Source organism: Schistocerca nitens, chromosome 1 (genome assembly GCF_023898315.1).
Source record: "Schistocerca nitens isolate TAMUIC-IGC-003100 chromosome 1, iqSchNite1.1, whole genome shotgun sequence".
NCBI lineage: Eukaryota > Metazoa > Arthropoda > Insecta > Orthoptera > Acrididae > Schistocerca > Schistocerca nitens.
In genome coordinates this window covers 419,424,970-419,446,299 of record NC_064614.1, presented here as the reverse complement: position 1 = coordinate 419,446,299, position 21,330 = coordinate 419,424,970, and the positions used below count along the sequence as shown (strand labels likewise).

At 42.5% G+C, this 21,330-nt stretch overlaps 1 protein-coding gene across 6 annotated transcripts in view; it reads left to right on the top strand.

Moving 5' to 3' along the window:
• The window catches only part of LOC126250148 (uncharacterized), a 637,275-nt gene that overhangs the window by 289,119 nt on the left and 326,826 nt on the right, over window positions 1–21,330 (top strand). For all 6 annotated transcript variants that reach the window (XM_049951536.1, XM_049951540.1, XM_049951537.1 and 3 more), the window contains one exon: window positions 2,661–2,828. In XM_049951536.1, coding sequence (XP_049807493.1) covers window positions 2,661–2,828 — 168 coding nt within the window. The remainder of the gene's footprint in view (window positions 1–2,660; window positions 2,829–21,330) is intronic.

The window sequence follows — 21,330 nt, the reverse complement described above, 5'->3', positions numbered from 1 at the left end:
GAAGTTTCTTCCCGAGATTATTAGTCACTAGTCCTTAAGCCCAGCAGTGCCACCTCATTTTCCATAAGGCGTACTATCAGGGTGGGGGGTTCTTCAGCACACCACAAGAAAGTAAAAACGGATTTCATGAACCGCTGTTAACTTTTATTAACATCATAATTTCTGAATAAATACTGATGTATGAGTAGTGCCCAGAACCTGAAAATATCCTTTAGCATGATTTCAGCAATACCAAAGTATTTTCCGTAATGTGTACACTGTCGTACGAGGTAATTTATGACCACCACAAAAAACTTAAAAAAATACAAATTTTATTAACTGTCGTTGCTTTTATTCATAACATACATTTTAAAGATATATATATATATATATATACATGTGTGAGAAAGGTCCTGAACGTAAGGACGGGAATATGACTTCAGCTGCGAAAAGTTACGTTCAGTACTAAACCTTAAATTTTTTAAGTCTTACGGAAAAATTTAAAACTACTGAATTTAGTATAAAAATGATTGAAAATAACAATTTTTCCAAAATTTTAAAGCAGATGGCTAGATTACAATATTTTCAAAGGTAGGCATGAAGTACACGCCTCCTCCTGCGATATTGTGAGAGTTGAGCCTGCCTCGCCGGCTCCGCCACAAGCCATTTGGAAGAATTATGGACAGACCAGTCCATCTCAGGGTTAGACGCTGCACTTTTCCCCTGATAACAAAAACACCTCTGGCGTCTGCAACAGCAAATGGGGCGAGCACACAGTCGTCGCCATGAAACACTGAAGAGCCAAAGAAACTGGTACACCAGCTTAGTATCGTGTAGGCCTCCCGCTAGCACGCAAAAGTGCCGCAATTCGACGTGGCATGGCCTCGACAAATATCTGAAGTAGTGCTGGAGGAAGTGACACCATGAATCCTGCAGGGCTGTCCAAAAATCCATGAGAGTACGAGTGGTCGAAGATACCCCAGATACGATCAATAATGTTCATGTATAGGGTGTTCTGTGGCCTGCGGAAGTGTTTAAACTCAGAAGAGGGTTCCTAGAGCCACTCTGTAGCGATTCTGGACGTGTGGGTTGTCGCATTGCCCTGCTGGAACTGGCTAAGTCCGTCGGAATGCACAGTGGATATGAATGGATGCAGGTGATCAGACAGGATGCTTACTTACGTGTCACCTGTCAGTCATATCTAGACGTATCAGGAGTCCCATATCACTGAAACTGCACACACACACACACACACACACACACACACACACACACACACCATTACAGCTTCCACCTGCTTAAACAGTTTGCTGCTGACATGAAGGGTCCATGGATTCATGAAGTTGTCTACCCGTACACGTCTCTACCAGATACTATTTGAAACGAGACTCTTCCAACCAAACAACATGTTTCCGGTCATCAACAGTCCATTGTCGGTTTTGACTGTCCCAGGCGACGCGTGAAGCTTTGTGTCGTGCAGTCATCAAGGGTACAAGAGTGGGCCTTCGGCTCTGAAAGCCCATATCGATGATGTTTCGTTGAATGGTTTGTACGCTGATACTTGTTGACGGCCCAGCATTGAAATGTGCATCAACTTGCGAAAGGGTTGCAATTCTGTCACGTTGAACGATTCTCTTAAGTCGTCGTTGGTCCCGTTCTTGCAGGATCTTTTTGCGGCCGCAGCGATGTCGCAGAATTGATGTTTCACCGGATTCCCGCACTCGTAAAATGCTCGTACGAAAAATCCCCACTTCATCGCTACTTCGGAAATACTGTGTCCCACCGCTCGTGCGCCGACTATAATACCATGTTCAGAGTCAATAAAATCTTGATAACATGCCATTGTAGCAGCTGTAAGTTGATCTAACGACTGCGCCATACACTTATACAGTCGTTGCCGAACGCAGTGCCGTATTCTGCCTGTTTACATATCTCTTTATATGAATACGCATGGCTATTCTAATTTATTTGGCGCTTCAGTGTATGATGATATGTTGAAGCTCTCGATTAGTATTGGTTAAAAACAGTCTTGGTTGCAATTTTAGTTTTTTTAGTATTTTTCAACGACGCGTTTCGCTATCTTCAGGTTATCTTTTCTAGATGGACGGGAGAGAAACCAAGAACTGCAGAACGCGTTCCCGTTCACAGGAGCGAGTAACAGAGTAAGATGGGGGCTCAGGTAGTAAGCATAATGCGCCACAGCGTCGATTGCCAGTGACTTGCCCCCATCTTACTCTGTTACTCGCTCCTGTGAACGGGAACGCGTTATGCAGTTCTTGGTTTCTCTCGCGTCCATCTAGAAAAGATAACCTGAAGATGCCTAAATAAGACGAAACGCGTCGTTGAAAAATAATAAACTAAAATTGCAACCAAGACTGTTTTTAACCAATACTGTTAAGCGCTGGTTTTCTGTATGGGACCCCTTGAGAGCTCGTTTTGATTATGTAACAGCATTCTCCGTGATACTAAAAGGGTAGCGGTTCGAGTCGACGTCCGGTGCACGGTTATGAACTGCCGCGCAGTCTCATCACCTCTTAGGTTCCGTTTCAGAGTGAATGACAAATTTTTAGTAAGAACAATGGTTTATTTTTACACGTCTTTTCTAATTTCTTTCAAAATGAGATGTTTCACTTTTCACTTTGGAGACTGTAGCATTGGCTGACTGACTGCGTTGTTTTCAGAACGGAGTCACCGTCAGCGCCACCAAGCCGGGCTCGAAGCCGGAGACGGCGTACACTCGCGGCCAGGCCACGCTATTCGGCTTCAAGAGGCGCCCGCTTCCCGCCGCCGCCAGCACACCCGCCGCTCCGCCGGACAACAGCGCGCCGCTCAGCAACGGCTCCTCCCAGGTGCGTGCGTCGCCCACAGCTTCCAGTGTCACAGCCTAACACAGTGGTGGTCAGTCGGGTCCCTACCGACCACTAGCGGCCGTTTAAACTTCTATGTTGGGCGTTAGGTGTCAAGTGTTTTAAAAACATTTTCATTACGTTTTAAGTAACTAAAAAAGTGTAAATACTGTGTAACGTTAAAAACATGCAGCTATTTGTTTAGAAGAGATTTGGAAGTGGGACCATGGGCATCCAGCACCGCTAACTTCGTGTGATGAAGTTCCCAGCAACACGCTGTAATTCTGCAGGAGTGGTGATAATTTCTCTGGTAATATTCCGTTCAAAATAGTCGACTGTGCAAAGATTGTCAGAGTACACCCTGCTTTTTAGTGTGCCTCATAAATAAAAATCACTCGATGTTAAGTCTGGGGACGTCAGCTGACAAGTTTGTTGTCAGGGAACACGTTGGTAATGTGAGCCATACTTGAGCAGGATGTGAGAGAGATTGTTCCATCTCGTTGGTACTGCATACACCTTCTCTGCATCTGTCAGTTGTGCGTAGGAGGAGTCAAAGATCCCTAGATATCTGCACTTAATAAGGTGTAACTGAGTAACATTGGGCCAATAATGTGCATGCCAGGCAACGCACACCAAACGTCTACACTATGTGATCGAAAGTATCCGCACACGCGGCTGAAAATGACTTAAAAGTTCGTGGCGCCCTCCGTCGGTAATGCTGAAATTCAGTATGGTGTTGGCCCACCCTTAACCTTGATAACAGCTTCCACTCTCGTAGGCATACGTTCAGTCAGGTGCTGGAAGGTTTCTTGGGAAATGACAGCCCAGTCTTCACGGGGTGCTGCACTGAGGAGAGGTATCGATGCCGGTCGGTGTGACCTGGCACGAAGTCGGCGTTCCAAAACATCCCAAAGGTGTTCTGTAAGATTAAGGTCAGGACTCTGTGCAGGCCAGTCCATTACAGGGATGTTATTGCCGTGTAACCACTCCGCCACAGGCCGTGCATTATGAACAGGTGCTCGATAGTGCTGAAAGATGCAGTCTCCATTCCCGGATTGCTCTTCAACAATTGGAAGCAAGAAGCTGTCTAAAACATCTATAGGCCTGTGCTGTGGTAGTGCCACGCAAAACAACAAGGGGTGCAAGCCCCCTCCATGAAAATTACTACCACACCATAACACCACCACCTCCGAATTTTACTGTTGGCACTACACACGCTGGCAGATGACGTTCACCCGGCTTCGCCATACCCACACCCTGGCATCGGATCGCCACTTTGTGTACCGTGATTTGTCACTCCACACAACGTTTTTCCACTGTTCAATCGTCCAATGTTTACGCTCCTTACACCAAGAGAGTCATTGGCATTTACCGGCGTGATGTGTGGCTTATGAGCAACCGCTCGACCATGAAATCCAAGTTTTCTGACCTCCCGCGTAACTGCCATAGTACTTGCAGTGGATCGTGATGCAGTTTGGCATTCCTGTGTGATGGTCTGGATAGATGTCTGCCTATTACACATTACGACCCTCTTCAACTGTCGGCGGTGTCTGTCAGTCAACAGACGAGGTTGGCCTGTACCCTTTTGTGCTGTACGTGTCCCTTCACGTTTCCACTTCACTATCGCATCGGAAACCGTGGAGCTATGGATGCTTAGGAGTGTGGAAATCTCCCGTACAGACGTATGACACAAGTGACACCCAATCAGCTGACCACGTTCGAAGTCCGTGAGCTCCGCGGAGCGCTCCATTCTGCTCCCTCACAATATCTAATGACTACTGAGGTAGCTGATATGGAGTACCTGATAGTAGGTGGCAGTACAATGCACCTAATATGACAAACGTACGTTTTTGGGGGTGTCCGGATAGTTTTGATCACATAGTGTGTGTCCTCTGAGTGGAGATGCCCTCCATGGACAATACGTGGCTTGGCCCGCGACCGGCATGTGCTGTTCAGGGGAGTTCACGTAACGTGATAAATGAAACCAGGTCTCATCTGACACGAAGTAAAGCAAGGGCTCCAAGTAGGAATGGATGTTAACAGCCAGTTACAATAATGAACTTCCTGATCCTCAAATTTCAACTTTTCCACCACACTTATACAATAGGCTTTTAATTTCATATCGTTTAGTGCATGATGTATGAGGCACGCCAACCTGCTGCGATAACCTCCTTACTGACTTGCGACGGCTTCTCGTAATGTCCATGCGAATTCTGTATATAGTTTCAGGGTTCCTCACTGTCAGTCGCCTATTCCTCTGCACATTCTGAACGGATTCTACAGTCCTCCAGTTTTTGTACAGGCCTCGAATAGTGCTGATCGTGGGGAGTTTCCTGCCAGGATACTTCGCTCGAAACATTTCTTTACATTATTTCATGCAGCCTTTCTTTATGCAACACACCACAAAGTCAATTCGCTGTTCAGACGCAAACTGCCCCACTTCTGTTACAAACCCACAATACGAGCTTCTAACAACGATTGACGCACGAACTTGTAGTTGCAATCTACTTCCGGATGAAATACAGTGTACCCAATTTTCGAGAAAGTGTTGCCTTATCACAAGCAGTTAGACTTGAGATGATTAACCGGTAAGTGAAGCCTGCATTATGTTCGTTAGCTTGCGGTAACTGTGCTTTATAAATTCTGTAAAGTAATTTTCCTAGATTATAAAATCACCATTACTGAGGAACAGGTGGGCAGTTAGAAATCTTCACTACTAACACAGACACGAAAGCAGACAGTAGTTAAAAAAGGTTCAGTGCCCCTGCTTCTACAACACCAGCAGCAGCTACACTACATACTGCTTGAGTAGCACGCCAAGCCTAGAGTAACGTGCACTGTTGAATGCCGTAACAAACGAATGCTAGAAGTATCGTTTATATTGGTCTGTAACATGGTGTCTTCAAAAGGGGCCGTATGTAGCGCAATAAATTGTAACAAAAACGGAAAGACATCTATCATTCTATGGGTTTCCTAACGATCACAGCAGATGTGGAAAAGCAGGTTACAGGATTCTTTAATAGCAATTTTTTGTAACCTACATTTACCGAGCACTAACATTTGTTTTTAAGAAAAAGAATTGGATAGCAAACGACAGAAGACACGATGAATGGCAGAAAACTTCGTATATTTACACAATGTGAAAGTTCCTATTTTACACTGAAGAAACCAAAAACAGGAAACCTACGTTATTCAACGTGCCAGATAAGCCACTGTAAAGATAGCTGAAGAGATGATTACTACACAGGCGTCATAATATAACGACAAAAACAAAACTATTTCCTGAATAAAAACAAACAAATTGCTCAATTTCAGTGAGTGTAGGCATTTGCTCTGCAGGGTAAGAGTGGCCGGTAGAAATTAAAATTTTACATGTTTACTCGACCAACGCGATCATCTTCAGAACGGTGGAAATACGATTTTTTATATCACCATACAACAAGATAAATTAACGCAAGTGGCTTAAGACATGATAACTTACATTACGGGACAGAGGATCACTCGTTACAAATATAGGTCTGTATGCAGCGCTGCCGTCATACATAAAGGAGAATAAGTTGGTTGGATACAGTTAATGTAAACTCTCTAGTCAGGTACATGCTAAAATAAAACAGCGAGATATACCGTTTCTTATTGGTCGACTCAAAGCCCTATCGATACGAGCTTTCCTCGAAACACTCTCATGAAGCTATGTAGTACAAAAATAAGTAGTATCACAAAAATAAGACATTCGCCGCTTTTTCGGACATTCACAGATGAAAATATAAAAAGCATACCCAGTTATTAAAATAATTTTAACGGGTCACTATGTTAAAAATGTCAGTTTTAATTGATGTAAAATATGGTGTTCATATTCTCTTGCTTCCAGTGTGATAGGTTACACACAGCTTCAGAATATTTTTCAATGAATTCATTGTGGTTTACGTCATTTCATTCACGAGCTTTGGATCCCTTTGTATTTATTTTACCATTATTCAGTCTCGTGATATATTTTTCGGTACCAAGCATCTATGTAGTTAAGCATCAATCTTATGGCACATACGACATCACGGAATGGATTTCTTGCCACTATGGTTGCTGGTGTCTCTTCAGCAGTGAGTGTCGCGTCTGTGTATGTCAAGACTGTGACGTAATTGTTTCCACCAGCATCTCCCCTCCCCTTATTTTCAAACGCCTATCGATGGACCATTTCCTATCCGATATGTTAATAGCTGCACACATTATACTGAGAATTTGTCAAGATTACCAGTTTAAAACAATTTGTCTGAATTTCCTTGGTCGCAAGAAAAGCGGCATGTTCATCACATGGTTCAAATGGTTCAAATGGCTCCAAGCACTGTGGGACTTAACATCTGAGGTCATCAGTCCCCTAGACTTAGAACTACTTAAACCTAAGGACATCACACACATCCATGCCCGAGGCAGAATTCGAACCTGCGACCGTAGCAGCAGCACGGTTCCGGACTGAAGCGCCTACAACCGCTCGGCCACAGCGGCCGGCTAAGTACTTAACAAACAAATCAACGTCATCGACCAAACTGGCACAAATGCCACACTCTAATTACATTGCGTGGCTAAAGTACAGTCTCTGCGTATTTGATATTTTCTACTTCATAGGACCATTGTCAGGTGATAATATAAAAGTGTGTAGTATGTAAAACCATTGTTCAATAATAATAATCATAATAATAAACCCCGTGGAGGCCCGGGAAAAGAATAGGCCCCCGGTATGTTCTGCCAGTCGTAAAAGACGACGAAAAGAACAAACCACTAATAGGGCTAACCCCCCTTTTAGTGCGATTAGTTGGTTCAGGACAGAACTAACGAAGCCTCGGACAAGCGCTGTCATGGTCGGGGACGACGCTTGAACCCTATGCCCGTCCACAATGGTAACGACACTGCTAACCACACGGAAAATGATTTAAATCCAAATAGAGGTGTTTCGCAGGATATGCTTCCTGCAACCACTCTAGAAGGAAAACGAAGACAGAGGATGAGATGGTCAGATGAAGTTAACCGACACCTCATGTTCTGTTATTACCAAGCAACAAACCTAGGAACCAACACAACTGGATACAGATCACAAGTATACACAACATTTATTACCAGATACCCAGAATTAAAATTTTTAACAGAACAACGACTAGCTGATCAGATCCGTGTAATAATCAAAAATAACAGGATACCCCAGTCAGAATTAGGATACATCAAACAACAAGTACAACAAATACTGGAACAAAATAATGGGCAATCAGAAGAAGAAGAAGAAGAAAATATAGTAATGGACTCAAACATCCCAGAGCAAACAAACAAAGAACAACACGCATCAATTAAACAATCAGAGGAAAACGAAATCTTAAAGACAGCCACCAGAACAAGCACAAAAAGAACACGAAGTGACACACATGTTAGATATAGAAGACAAATTTCAGCTGACATATATAGAATACAAAGTCAAAAATACAGACATTAGACCATTCTTGCATAGACCACCAAATAACCCACAAGTCGAAACAACAAGAAGAAGAACAACAACAACTAACAACTACTATCAACACAATCATACACAACAAAATAAATGAAAATACAACTATGGAAGAGTTACAGCTACTGGTTTATATAGGAGCACTCAATACACTAAATATACACACTAAGCAGAGATCAGAACAAACCAACGCACAGAAGAAACCCACAAAACCAGCATGGCAACACCGGCTACAGATCAGAATAGAAAAACTGAGAAGACATCGGACAGCTAACACAATTTATAAGAAATGAAATGTCAGAAAAAAACGAAAAAGGTTAGGTAAAATCTCACAACAAGAAGTGATAGAGCAATTAGATGAAAAGAAGCTGAAATTACAAGCATTGGCCAAACGACTTAGAAGATACAAAAAAAGTGAAAATAGAAGGAAACAAAACCAAACATTCAACACAAATCAAAAGAAATTTTACCAGACAGTAGATAACACACACATTAAAATAGACAATCCACCAAACATAACAGACATGGAACACTTCTGGAGCAACATGTGGTCAAACCCGATACAACATAACAGGCATGCACGGTGGATACAAGCATAAACAGACACGTACAAGATGATACCACAAATGCCTGAAGTGATAATTTTGCAACATGAAGTCACCCGAGCAATTAATTCTACGCACAATTGGAAATCCCATAGACAAGATAAAATAGCAAATTTCTGGCTAAAGTAGTTCACCTCAACACATTCACATCCAACTAAATTATTTAACAGTTACATTGCAGACCCATACACATTCCCTGATACACTTACACATGGAATAATTTATCTGAAACCTAAAGATCAAGCAGACACAGCAAACCCAGCTAAATATCGCCCCATAACATGCCTACCAACAATATACAAAATATTAACTTCAGTCATTACACAGAAATTAATGACACATACGACACAGGACAAAATTATAAATGAAGAACAAAAAGGCTGTTGCAAAGGAGCACGAGGATGTAAAGAGCAACTGATAATAGATGCAGAGGTGACATATCAAGCTAAAACTAAACAAAGGTCGCTACACTACGCATACATTGATTACCAAAAACCTTTTGATAGTGTACCCCACTCATGGTTACTACAAATATTGGAAATATACAAAGTAGATCCTAAATTGATATAGTTCCTAAACATAGTAATGAAAAATTGGAAAACCACACTTAATATCCAAACAAATTCAAATAATATCACATCACAGCCATTACAGATTAAGCGTGGAATATACCAAGGAGACTCATTAAGTCCTTTCTGGTTCTGCCTTCCTCTGAACCCACTATCCAACATGCTAAATAATACAAATTATGTATACAATATTACTGGAACATACCCACACAAAATCACACATCTGCTATACACGGATGATCTAAAACTACTGGCAGCAACAAATCAACAACACAACCAATTACTAAAGATAACAGAAGTATTCAGCAATGATATAAATATGGATTTTGGAACAGACAAATGTAAGAAAAATAGCATAGTCAAGGGAAAACACACTAAACAAGAAGATTACATATTGGATAACCACAGCGACTGCATAGAAGCGATGGAAAAAACAGATGCCTCTAAATATCTAGGATACAGACAAAAAATAGGAATAGATAATACAAATATTAAAGAAGAACTAAAAGAAAAATATAGACAAAGACTAACAAAAATACTGAAAACAGAATTGACAGCAAGAAACAAGACAAAAGCTATAAATACTTATGCTATACCAATATTGACCTACTCATTTGGAGTAGTGAAATGGAGTAACACAGACCTAGAAGCACTCAATACACTTACACGATCACAATGCCACAAATATAGAATACATCACATACATTCAGCAACTGAAAGATTCGCGTTAAGCAGAAAGGAAGGAGGAAGGGGATTTATCGACATAAAAAACCTACATTATGGACAGGTAGACAATTTAAGAAAATTCTTTATAGAACGAGCAGAAACTAGCAAAATACACAAAGCAATCACTCATATAAATACATCGGCTACACCACTGCAATTTCATAACCACTTCTACAACCCTTTAGATCACATAACATCAACAGATACGAAGAAAGTAAATTGGAAAAAGAAAACACTACATGGCAAGCACCCGTATCATCTAACACAGCCACACATCGATCAAGACGCATCCAACACATGGCTAAGAAAAGGCAGTATATACAGTGAGACGGAAGGATTCATGATTGCAATACAGGATCAAACAGTAAACACCAGATATTACAGCAAGCATATTATTAAAGATCCCAATACCACAACAGATAAATGCAGACTTTGTAAACAACAAATAGAAACAGTAGATCACATCACAAGCGGATGTACAATACTAGCAAATACAGAATACCCCAGAAGACATGACAATGTCGCAAAAATAATACATCAACAGCTTGCATTACAACATAAACTTTTAAAACAACAAGTTCCTACATACAAGTATGCACCACAAAATGTACTGGAGAATGATGAATACAAATTATACTGGAACAGAACCATTATAACAGATAAAACAACGCCACATAACAAACCTGACATCATACTCACCAATAAAAAGAAGAAATTAACACAACTAATCGAAATATCCATACCCAATACAACAAATATACAAAAGAAAACAGGAGAAAAAATTGAAAAATACATCCAACTGGCTGAGGAAGTCAAAGACATGTGGCATCAGGATAAAGTTGACATCATACCAATTATAGTATCAACTACAGGAGTCATACCACACAATATCCACCAGTACATCAATGCAATACAGCTACATCCAAACTTATATATACAACTACAGAAATCCGTAATAATTGATACATGTTCAATTACCCGAAAGTTCCTAAACGCAATGTAACATATACCGTACAGTTAAAAGGAAGTCACGCTTGATCAAGGTCCGCGTCACTTTCATTTCGAACCAGACCTAAGGTCTGAGAAAGGAAAGAAATAATAATAATAATAGCTTGCAGTTTTTAACATTTTTGTCAGATAATTTCTCAAAAATAGGTGTTCCAGCATAAATTTGTATTTCACAAAATATCTTGACGATCTAAACATAAGTATTAAATTCCAGTTAAGGTTTATATTTTTATAATTGGTTCCTTTTTTTTAAGCATGTACAATAAATACCACAGTCACGTTAACGACGTTAAGAGTACTGTTACACACGCCCAGATAGTCGCGCGTGCCAGCACGCCGATTCCAGAGTTCGGGCAGGTCTGCTGGCCCCGGATCGAATCCGCCCGTTGGATTAAGGGTGTTTTCGGTCTCGAAGCCTTATTTTATGCCCATGTTCAACATTTTTTCTGAAAATGTTTTTCGTGCGAATCTTTATGAACAAACAAAAGTTAATATATTAAACTAACTGCCGGAAAAAAACGGAACAAATAATTAATGTAGAGTATTGAAATTTCGGGAATACAAAAAATGGTTCAAATGGCTCTGAGCACTATGGGACTCAACTGCTGTGGTCATCAGTCCCCTAGAACTTAGAACTACTTAAACCTAACTAACCTAAGGACATCACACACACCCATGCCCGAGGCAGGATTCGAACCTGCGACCGTAGCAGCCTCGCGGTTCCGGACTGCAGCGCCAGAACCGCACGGCCACCGTGGCCGGCTTCGGGAATACATTAAGTGATAAACATTGCAGGATTCCGTCAATATATACCTCATCTTACACAGCCGAGCTTCACGCACTCTTAGTCACTGTCGGCGTTTAAACGCTCAGCTGGCCTTAAGACTTACATATTCCGTCGTTTACGTTTATGAATCTCTTTGAAAGACATACCAGGTTTCTTTCTCTACCATTCTGTTCGAAATCTGCTCCGCTCCTAATGCCTAATTGGCTCCTTGTTGACAGACCGTTGAACTATCCTTTTGAAAATAAACTGGTATAGGCATGCATATAAAATACAGACATATGTAAACAGGCAGAATACGGTCGGTGACGCCAATATAAGACAACAAGTGTCTGGAGCAGTTGTTAGCTTTCTGCGGTTACAGTGACAGGTTATTAATTTAAGTGGGTTTGAATGTGGGATAATAATCGGCGCACGAGCGATGGGACGCAGCATCTCCGAGGCAGCGATGAAGTGGGGATTTTCCAGTAGGCTACGACCATTTCACGAGTGTTCCGTGAATATCGGGAATCCGGTACAACACCAGTTCTCCGACATCGCTGCGGCCGGAAAAAGACCCTGCAAAAACGGGACCAACGACGACTGAAGAGAACCGTCCAACGTGACAGAAGTGCAACACTTCCGCAAATTGCTGTAGATTTCAATGCTGGGCCATAAAGTGTCAGCGTGCGAACCATTCATCGAAACATCGTCGATATGGGCTTTCGGAGCCGAAGGCCCACTCGTGTATCCTTGATGACTGCACGACACAAAGCTTTACGCTTCGTCTGGGCCTGTCATCACCAACACTGGACTGTTGATAACTAGAAAACTGTTGCCTGGACGGACGAGTCTCCTTTCTAATGGTATCGAGTGGATGGATGTGTACGGGTATGAAGACAACCTCATGAACCCATGGGTCATGCATGTCAACAAGGGGATGTTCAAGCTGGTGGAGGTTCTGTAACGGTGTGGGGCGTGTGTAGTTGGAGTGGTGTGGGACCCCTGATACGTCTGGATACAAATGCGACAGGTGCGTAAGCATCATCTCTGATCTGCTGCCTCCATTATTGTCCATTGACCGTCTTGGACAATTCCAGCAGGACAATTCGACACCCCACATGCCCAGAATTGTTATAGAGTGGTTACAGGGACACTCTTCTGAGTTAAACATTTCCGCTGGTCACCAACTTCCCCAGACAGGAACATTATTGAGCATATCTGGGATGCCTTGCAACGTGCTGTTAAGAAGAGATCTCTACCCCCTCGTGCGCTTACGGATTTATGGAAAACCCTGCAGGATTCATGGTGTCAGTTCCTCCAGCACTACTTCGGACATTAATCGAGTCCATGTTACTTCGTGTTGAGGCACTTCTGCGTGCTCGCGACTCTACACAATATTAGGTACTAGGTAGGTAAATGAAATATCGTGTGGCTAGGGCCTCCCGTAGGGTAGACCGGTCGCCTGGTGCAAGTATTTGTAGGTGACGCCACTTCGGCGTCTTGAGCGTCGATGGGGACGAGATGATGATGATGATGATGATAACAAAACACCACCAGTCTCTAATCGGAGAAATTCTCCGACTCAGCCGGGAATCGAATCCGGGTCCCTTCGCATGGCATTCTGTCGCGCTGACCACTCACCTGTCGAGGCAGACATTAGGCAGGTGTACCAACACAAGGCTGCACCTTGTACGTACATTAAGACAGAGACTAGGGTAAAATTTTTAGTATCGCATAGGACTCAAGTCCTTACTTTTGAAAGAACCATCCGTTTTCACGACTTCACTTCTTGGGTATACATGTATGTACAGCCGTAGGGTACTTTTTACTGTTACATCTAGGATCTAAAATGTCATTTACCTTTCACGAAAACCTAACGTACACTCCGTTGGACGCACGGCAAACATTGAGACGGCTCAAATTCGTCCCGTACATTTGCAAGGGTGCCTGGAGCTCGCGGTTAACCCAACGCTGTTAGGAGGAGAGGCACTGAGCCGGAGTCTTTCAAGGATCATCACAAAAAGAAAAATCTTGTGCTGAGGTCAGGTGACTTAGGAGGCCAGTGGCACAATGCGAATCCGTACACACCTTACGGCCGACCCATAGTTCAGACAGCTCGTTAAGAAACCCTCTTACCGGAGGGTTCGACTGCGGTCGTGCCTTGTCCTGCTGAAAAATGAAACTTCCTGTATGTTCATGCAATCCTGGAAAAAGCCAGATTAATGAGCGAGCTAACTGCACCAGGGCGACCTTTACCGTAACCACATGAAGCGGCAACTTACAGCTAGTGCGAGTAAACTTCTTTTTTTTTTTCATGTGTAAGTTAAAATTCACCCAAGGTTACTGTGTTCGATTTGTAGAAGATACTGTCTGGTGGAATCGTTTTGAAACTATACGAATCTTTTTAAAACATGCTATGTATTCATTTGGTGTTACTGCGATTGTGCATGTTTCAAAGATTCCAGAACAAAAGTGGAGAGTGCGGCGTTTTGAGGTGGGGTGTAGCAGTTATAATTGCGCAAATTAGCGTATGTTGGTCAACTGCAGATATTGGAGAGGAGGGTGTAGAGTAAGAGTTTGATCCTGATACTGTAAGTTGGAAGAGGAGGCGGCTAGTTATGGCAATCGGCAATTAAGAATAACTTGAAAGTTGCTAGAAATACAGGTTTGGAGAGTGTAAGTATGTACTTTGATGAATACCAGAAAAGCTACTGAAAATCAATGCTGGTGCGCCACGTATATATAGTTTGTGTGACCAATAAGATTTTCCGGCGCAGTTGTAAGTGCGAACTTGCATTGAGCAGGTATTTGGTGTAAGTTGCACACTGTGCTCGTAGAGGATTCCCCGTTACACAGACAACTTTATGAACACTTACAGCGAATTGGAACAGTGAGCATTCGAGCGGGTCTCAGAGATCTTCTCTAATGGCAGAAATGGTAGCGCACGGGTTGCGATAGGTAGGGTTCTGGGTCGATGTCTATGTCCTGCATAAGTATCGCAGATGTTCTTTGCCGCTTATACTCTACCAAAAAAAAGGTGGTCTTATTATTTTCGGATGCGTATATCGTATTACCAGACAACTGAAGCTGCAGCTACGTTACAACACAAAAATGTGATTGTTTTATGTTGATTTCAGTTTCTTAAAAAAGCCTCCTTATCATACTTCCTCTGTGGCTCAAAGGGTTAATTATGTTCGTGACCGATTTAAAGTTCGTTCGCTTCGTTTGCGTCTAAGGGATGGCCACACACCTGTCTCGTTACCCTTCAGTTGTTATGCTACCTTCTAATAATTTTATTAAATTGCAACAGAATCATCGTTAGTGAAGTGTGTTCTAAAACACAAAATTCTCAAATATTTATTAACTGCTCTGGTGTTAAAAGTTAAAGTCCACTCGCGCAGAAATTTTAAAATCCCGTGAAATAATCACTCGTAAAACTTCAACCACAACAGTGGCCACCGACACGCCACTCATTAGCACATGCTACGTCCGCAGTAGATGGTCTGTCAAAGCGAACAGTCCTAATCCAACATGCCGCCCCCCCCCCCCCCCCCACCTCACATAGGCGCGATCTAACGTCGCAAGAATCACAACATTACAGTTTTTGTACACAATATTATAAACCACACACACACACACACACACACACACACACACACACACACACACAAAAAAAATACTGTTCATGATTTGCGCTTGCGCAATGATTCCTTTGAGCTGTGAAAAGGTATGAGATTCATTGTCTGTTCAAAAAGTTTCCAACGTAATGTCTTTGCTAGTTACACGTCATCCTTATGCAGTAAAATTTACATTGAACTTACTACTACCACAAATATTACACACACATGAATTTGCGCTAGAATATCAGAAGTTTTTCAATAGTGACTTGGGGTACTTGATTTTTTCGTTGTTCACATTTTATCATTGAGATAATTAACGTATATATTCATTACTTGCTATTACCCATCTGTTTTTAAACATTATGAAAATTACACTGTACAGATAGTTACGATAGTTTGCTAACACTGCCTCTGCATTTATTATGTTGCTAATTAGTTGGCACCAAAATGCGTTTTTTCAATCCTCAGAATCAACATTGTGGCTACATTAGTTAAAACTTCCGGGCTGAGAGGCCGTGGTCGATCTGTAAAACTACTATTTCCTGACGTTTCGTTGCCAACTGCTGGGAACATCTTTCGAGGTGAGTCACCGACTGGCTGCCAGGCCATTGAGGTCCCGTTTATAAGGAGCGCATATAGGGCACCACCATATGTCACGTGTGGCCGACTGCAAGTATATCTCTGACTAACGTCATTATTCTCGATTGAAGATAATAAATAGATTGTCACTTCGTTGGTGCAAAGTCGACCGCTATATAAACGAGATCTCCACGGCATGGCAGCAGCCAGTGTCATCATGTCGTTGACTCACCTCGGAAGATGTTGAACGCAGTTGGCAACGAAACGTCAGGAAGTAGTAGTTTTACACGGCCTCTCAGCCCGGAAGTTTTAACGAACGAAGACGCCGGCCGTGAAAGCCCACACGTTATGATTACGACATTGTGGCTCGTTTTGCTTTAAAAAAAATTCTGAAGCTGTTTCTTTGAGAGTGCTGTTCATGCGCTATAAGTGGACACTTTATTCCTTGAGAAGGCTTAAAGACATTTATGAGCTAATAAACTTTAAATTTAATTAGTCCATTCATACCTTTCATCGTCAGTATGTCAAGTAATAATATATCTTCATACTGGGTGATAGACGTATTTTCTCGCATCGGTTTTCATTCATGTGACGTCATTGCCTGTACTGTGTGTCTGTTAGTTTGAATTTTATTTTTTTAGTGGCAGTGAAATAATTTGCGGCCACATTAATTCGTACTATGTAGGCACCCCGCACTACGTGAGGGCCAGTCTAGCGGGGAAAACCACTATTAACGTGACATACGGCTACAAAATTAAGATAAAATAGAATTAATAAATATATGCCAGCGTACGCCGCACAACAGGATAAACGAAGAGAAAGGTACATCTTAATTGATAGGCGTAATTGAAACCTGGCACCATTTTTGAGTCGTGCCGCATCAAGTAATGCGAAGCCAGCCAGCGTTACAACGGCCCGAATTTGATTTCTGAGATGGATGCTTCCGTGGATAAATAAGGCGGGAGTTAACTATTATACAGGTATAGTGTGTGCTGAAATATAACAAGACACCGAAAACGACAGACTGCAAGCCCCAGTACTTAATAATTTTCGTGGAAGATTATTTGTGGTTACTTCGTTAAACAATTCCGCTCTGGAATGATGGCCTAAAAAACATATACACAGGACATCCCTTGTAAGAGTTGTCAGACGCATTCTCTCTGATGTTTCCGCAGATATTCGCAACGTGTAGCTGGAGTCAGTACAGTTATGTACTGATCATCACGTCTTTCATGCGACGCCCACTATTGACGGAAAGCATCGGTTTGTTTCCCATTACGAGCAAACTGATTTCTGACCGAAATTTTACGTGCCTATTTGACATAGCGGTCCCAGATAAGTCTAGCACGATATTGGTTTTATTGATATGTCTTAGCAGGCACAGTAAAACACTAAGAATAACCAGTACTCCGGCGACAGCTCCGCCTTGGTCCGCACTGACTGCTACCTCCATGCAGCAACGCCGCTCATTCGCTGCTGGAGTTCTGGCTATTCTTAGTGTTTTGCTGTCTCTGTTGATACATATCAGTAAAACGAATATCGAACTAGGCCAATTCGGGTCCGTTCTATCGAACGGGCTCGTAAAATTTCGCTTTAGAAATCATTTTGTTCGTAACGTAAGACAAACTGGGTGTCGCATAAAACACGTGATGTTTGCACTGACTCGAGCTACACATTGCAAAAACGAAATGTCTGCCGAAAAATCAGAGAAAATGTGCCTGACGACTCGTCGAGAGACAGCCGATATGGTGTGAAATAAAAATATGTATAACATGAAACCTAAAATTCAAGCAGCTTCGAAATGTTGGGATGTTTCTCGTAAGAAATCTTACAATGTGTTGGAGATACGAATCGAAAGACGTTGTATTATTAAAACAGCTGCGCGAAGAACTGCATATACGCTGAAATAATCTACGGCGATGTGCTGATTCAGACCGATATCGTGAAAATTGAACCTAAGCGTTTGACTAGCGATTTTCCTGTCCTGCTGAGGTATGTATGCGACCTCCGTTATTGCCAGCGCTGATAAAAACTCTCGTGTTCGAAAATTAAATCGAGTGTTGATGTTTGGAGAATGTGAATGATGTGTAGATGAGTCAGGAAGTACAACAGCACTGCCCTTTGTAAATACGAACTAATAAATCACTGCCGCTGTTAGGACACAGCAATTCTTAAGTCACCAGATTACACAGATGAAGTCGGTGAGGTGATAAAAACTTGGTTTACAATTGGGAAGCAGTACTTTTCTTGGAAAATTAAAAGGTGATTGTAGCGTTTATTTTTTTTAAAAAAATCTGAATTTCCTGTGTAGAAATTTGTGTAGTTAATCACTCTATCGAAAAGATGCTGATTTGACGTTTCACAGCCCCATTCCTTGCTACTGTGGTTTTCCATTATTATAGAGCTTCATTACGTCATTTGCACTCGTAATTACGTAATGTAAATCAACAATTGTCGACTTGTGTTTCATTACAATGTGATCTTCACTTCAACAAAAAGTGAGTATGTAGACGGTTTACTCAAGTCTCTCAAGGTGGGTCCACACTGAGCGCGCCGCGCCGCCCAAAACGGCTGCTGCGCGCTCAGTGTGGACGGCGAACCGCGCTGCGCCGCGTCGTGCCGGGCCGCGCAGTTTTCCGGCTGTTGTCGGTACATCAAAGGAAGTGGCGCGTTTGCGCGCGCTCAGTCAAGACAGGGCTTCGGCTCGCTCCATCTTCAGACCGTGCGCGCGCTCCAACTGGAACACAGTGCGCGCCTCGGAGCGGCGCGGCGCGGCGGGGCGCGGACGGCGCACTCCCCTCTGTTCCACAGCTGTGCGCGGGATGCAGCAGCACAGCGCGGCGCGCTCAGTGTGGACCCGCCTTCAGGAATAACAGCACGCTTATCTAATCTGCAGAGATGACCAGATACCTGTTCGGAAAACTAAAGAGGTGTAGGCGGCAACCCCCCCCCCCTCCCCCCGCTGTACCACTGTCGCAAGACGTAGATGCCACTAAGCAAGTGCGTTGTAGAGGTTTCCGTTAGCATCTGCGGTTGAACGTGAGGCGTGTTACAGTGTTCTGGAACTTTCCGGAGTACTGACGTTTTGGTGCCAGAACTTAGTAGTATCAGGTTAATGTTGGCGTAATCTTTGCCATTTAATTTGGGTGGCTCATGTCATTTTGCGTTTCCCTTCTGCATTATTAACAGTATGAGGTGGTTTAGAAGATGGGCAGTTGGTACTTCTAAATATTTCCTTTCTCCGTTGAAACTGGCTGATTCGCCTACCTTGCCTGATGTGTCATTTTCAGGAACTCATTACAGAGTTCCCGGTGAGTGTGTAATTGTGTGTTTAGGATCAGGTTAGTCATCTCAGTTACAGTGCTTCATATATGCAGTGGAAGATACCTGACTATACAGTTGCTTTTCGGCATGTAGAAGCATTCGTTATAGAGCCATATCATCAACTCTCCTAATCTTTATTTTTTTAGCCAGCACGAATTTCTTATCCCTTCTAGTCCGGTAAGCACTACAAAATCAGTCTCCATTCTTCGAAGCTTCTAATATTTCTAGGCTAAGACTTGGTCTAATAGAAGTTGGTGGTTCTAATATACCTACCTGGTCAGTCGTAGTGAGTACTGGTTGCGCAGTTAAATTTCTTTAATAAAATGGCTAGTTTCCGTGGATTCCACAAAACTGTTGAGGCGGTATATGCATGTGGGGCACAACCCTTTCAAGGCATGAATTGTCTTGCAGTATCTCACCTTCTACGAACTGCAGTAGTGTTAGTAAAAATTTCATACGAAAGTATACCGACGGAAATGGAAAATGTTACATCATCAAACACTTGTCTGATATTTATCGAATTCGATAGAGGTGCTCATCATACGATGAGGATTAAATGATCAAACTTCCATTCGGGCATAATGTTCATCCTCGTCATGACTGTGTGACGCCTCGGGCGCCAATACGGTGTTGTATTAGCTGGGGCATGGAGCTATATCAGAATACCATATCGAGGAATTTCTTGCCTGCAATACATACTGTATCAGTTAGTGAAGACCGGTGTCTGGAGACAGGTATGAGAGTACACGTTTTCCCATCACATCCCGTACATGCTCTTCGGATGACAAATTTGGGCACCGGGCATTCTAGTCAAAAGATTTGTGTATTTATCAAGACGTTTGTAATGTGACGTGTGGTGCAGGATCGTGTCATCCTGCTGGAATACCATTTGCTATCACAGTCATGATGAAGTATATTGACGTTTGAGTCACAACCTCCACTGAAAGGTGATGTAGTTACATATATGATAAAAGATAAATTTTAAATTGCAGTCTGGAGAAAGACTCGGGAGAGTGTGGGCACTTAAAATGAGGTCTACGATACAACAGCGTTTGGTTGGAATCGACTGATTTACCCCTTAATGCCGAGTGTCGCTAATTCGCATCATACAAATGCTGCGTTAATAATTGTAAAGTTAACTGTTTCTGAATGCCATTGCCGGTAGGTGCTGATTCTTTAGGAAGCTACCAACGCTTCTAACAAGTGCTGCATTCTTCTGAGTTTCGGCTACCTCTAAAGCTCCATGACTTTATCTTTCATCTAGAAATTTATTCAAGTCTTAAGGGGTCAAATGTACACATTAGGCTGCGTTACAGTGAGCTCTGTTACTGCAGCGTTTATTTGGCATTCGCATTTGTTGGCTTCGCTAACTCTCAACCAAATTATCGTATTTCACCCCAACCTAGATCTGGGCTACGCCATTGATCAGTTTATCACCACAAACAAATCGACCGATTTCTGTCGACCGCGTTACACAGTAATCATTTTTGCGATTCATCGGGAGAGCAAGCAGCATGACAAACTACAGTGGCCATGAGAGCAACAACTCTTCTGTGGTTAGTGATCGACTGGATGGTGCAGATAAAAGTAGCCCGTGAGAGTGTAAAGGAAATGCAGTTAAATGACAGAAACGAAGAACTGAAATGGACTTACCATTCATTCACAATAAGAAGTACGGTGAAAATTGTAATTATAGATGTTGAAAGTGACCCCCTGCAACATCAATGCACAGCTGTGCACGTCTAAGCATATCTACTCACCCGGCTTAATGTTCGGATACAGATGCGGCAACTTCAGGGCCGATGTTGTCTTTCGCTTCCAGC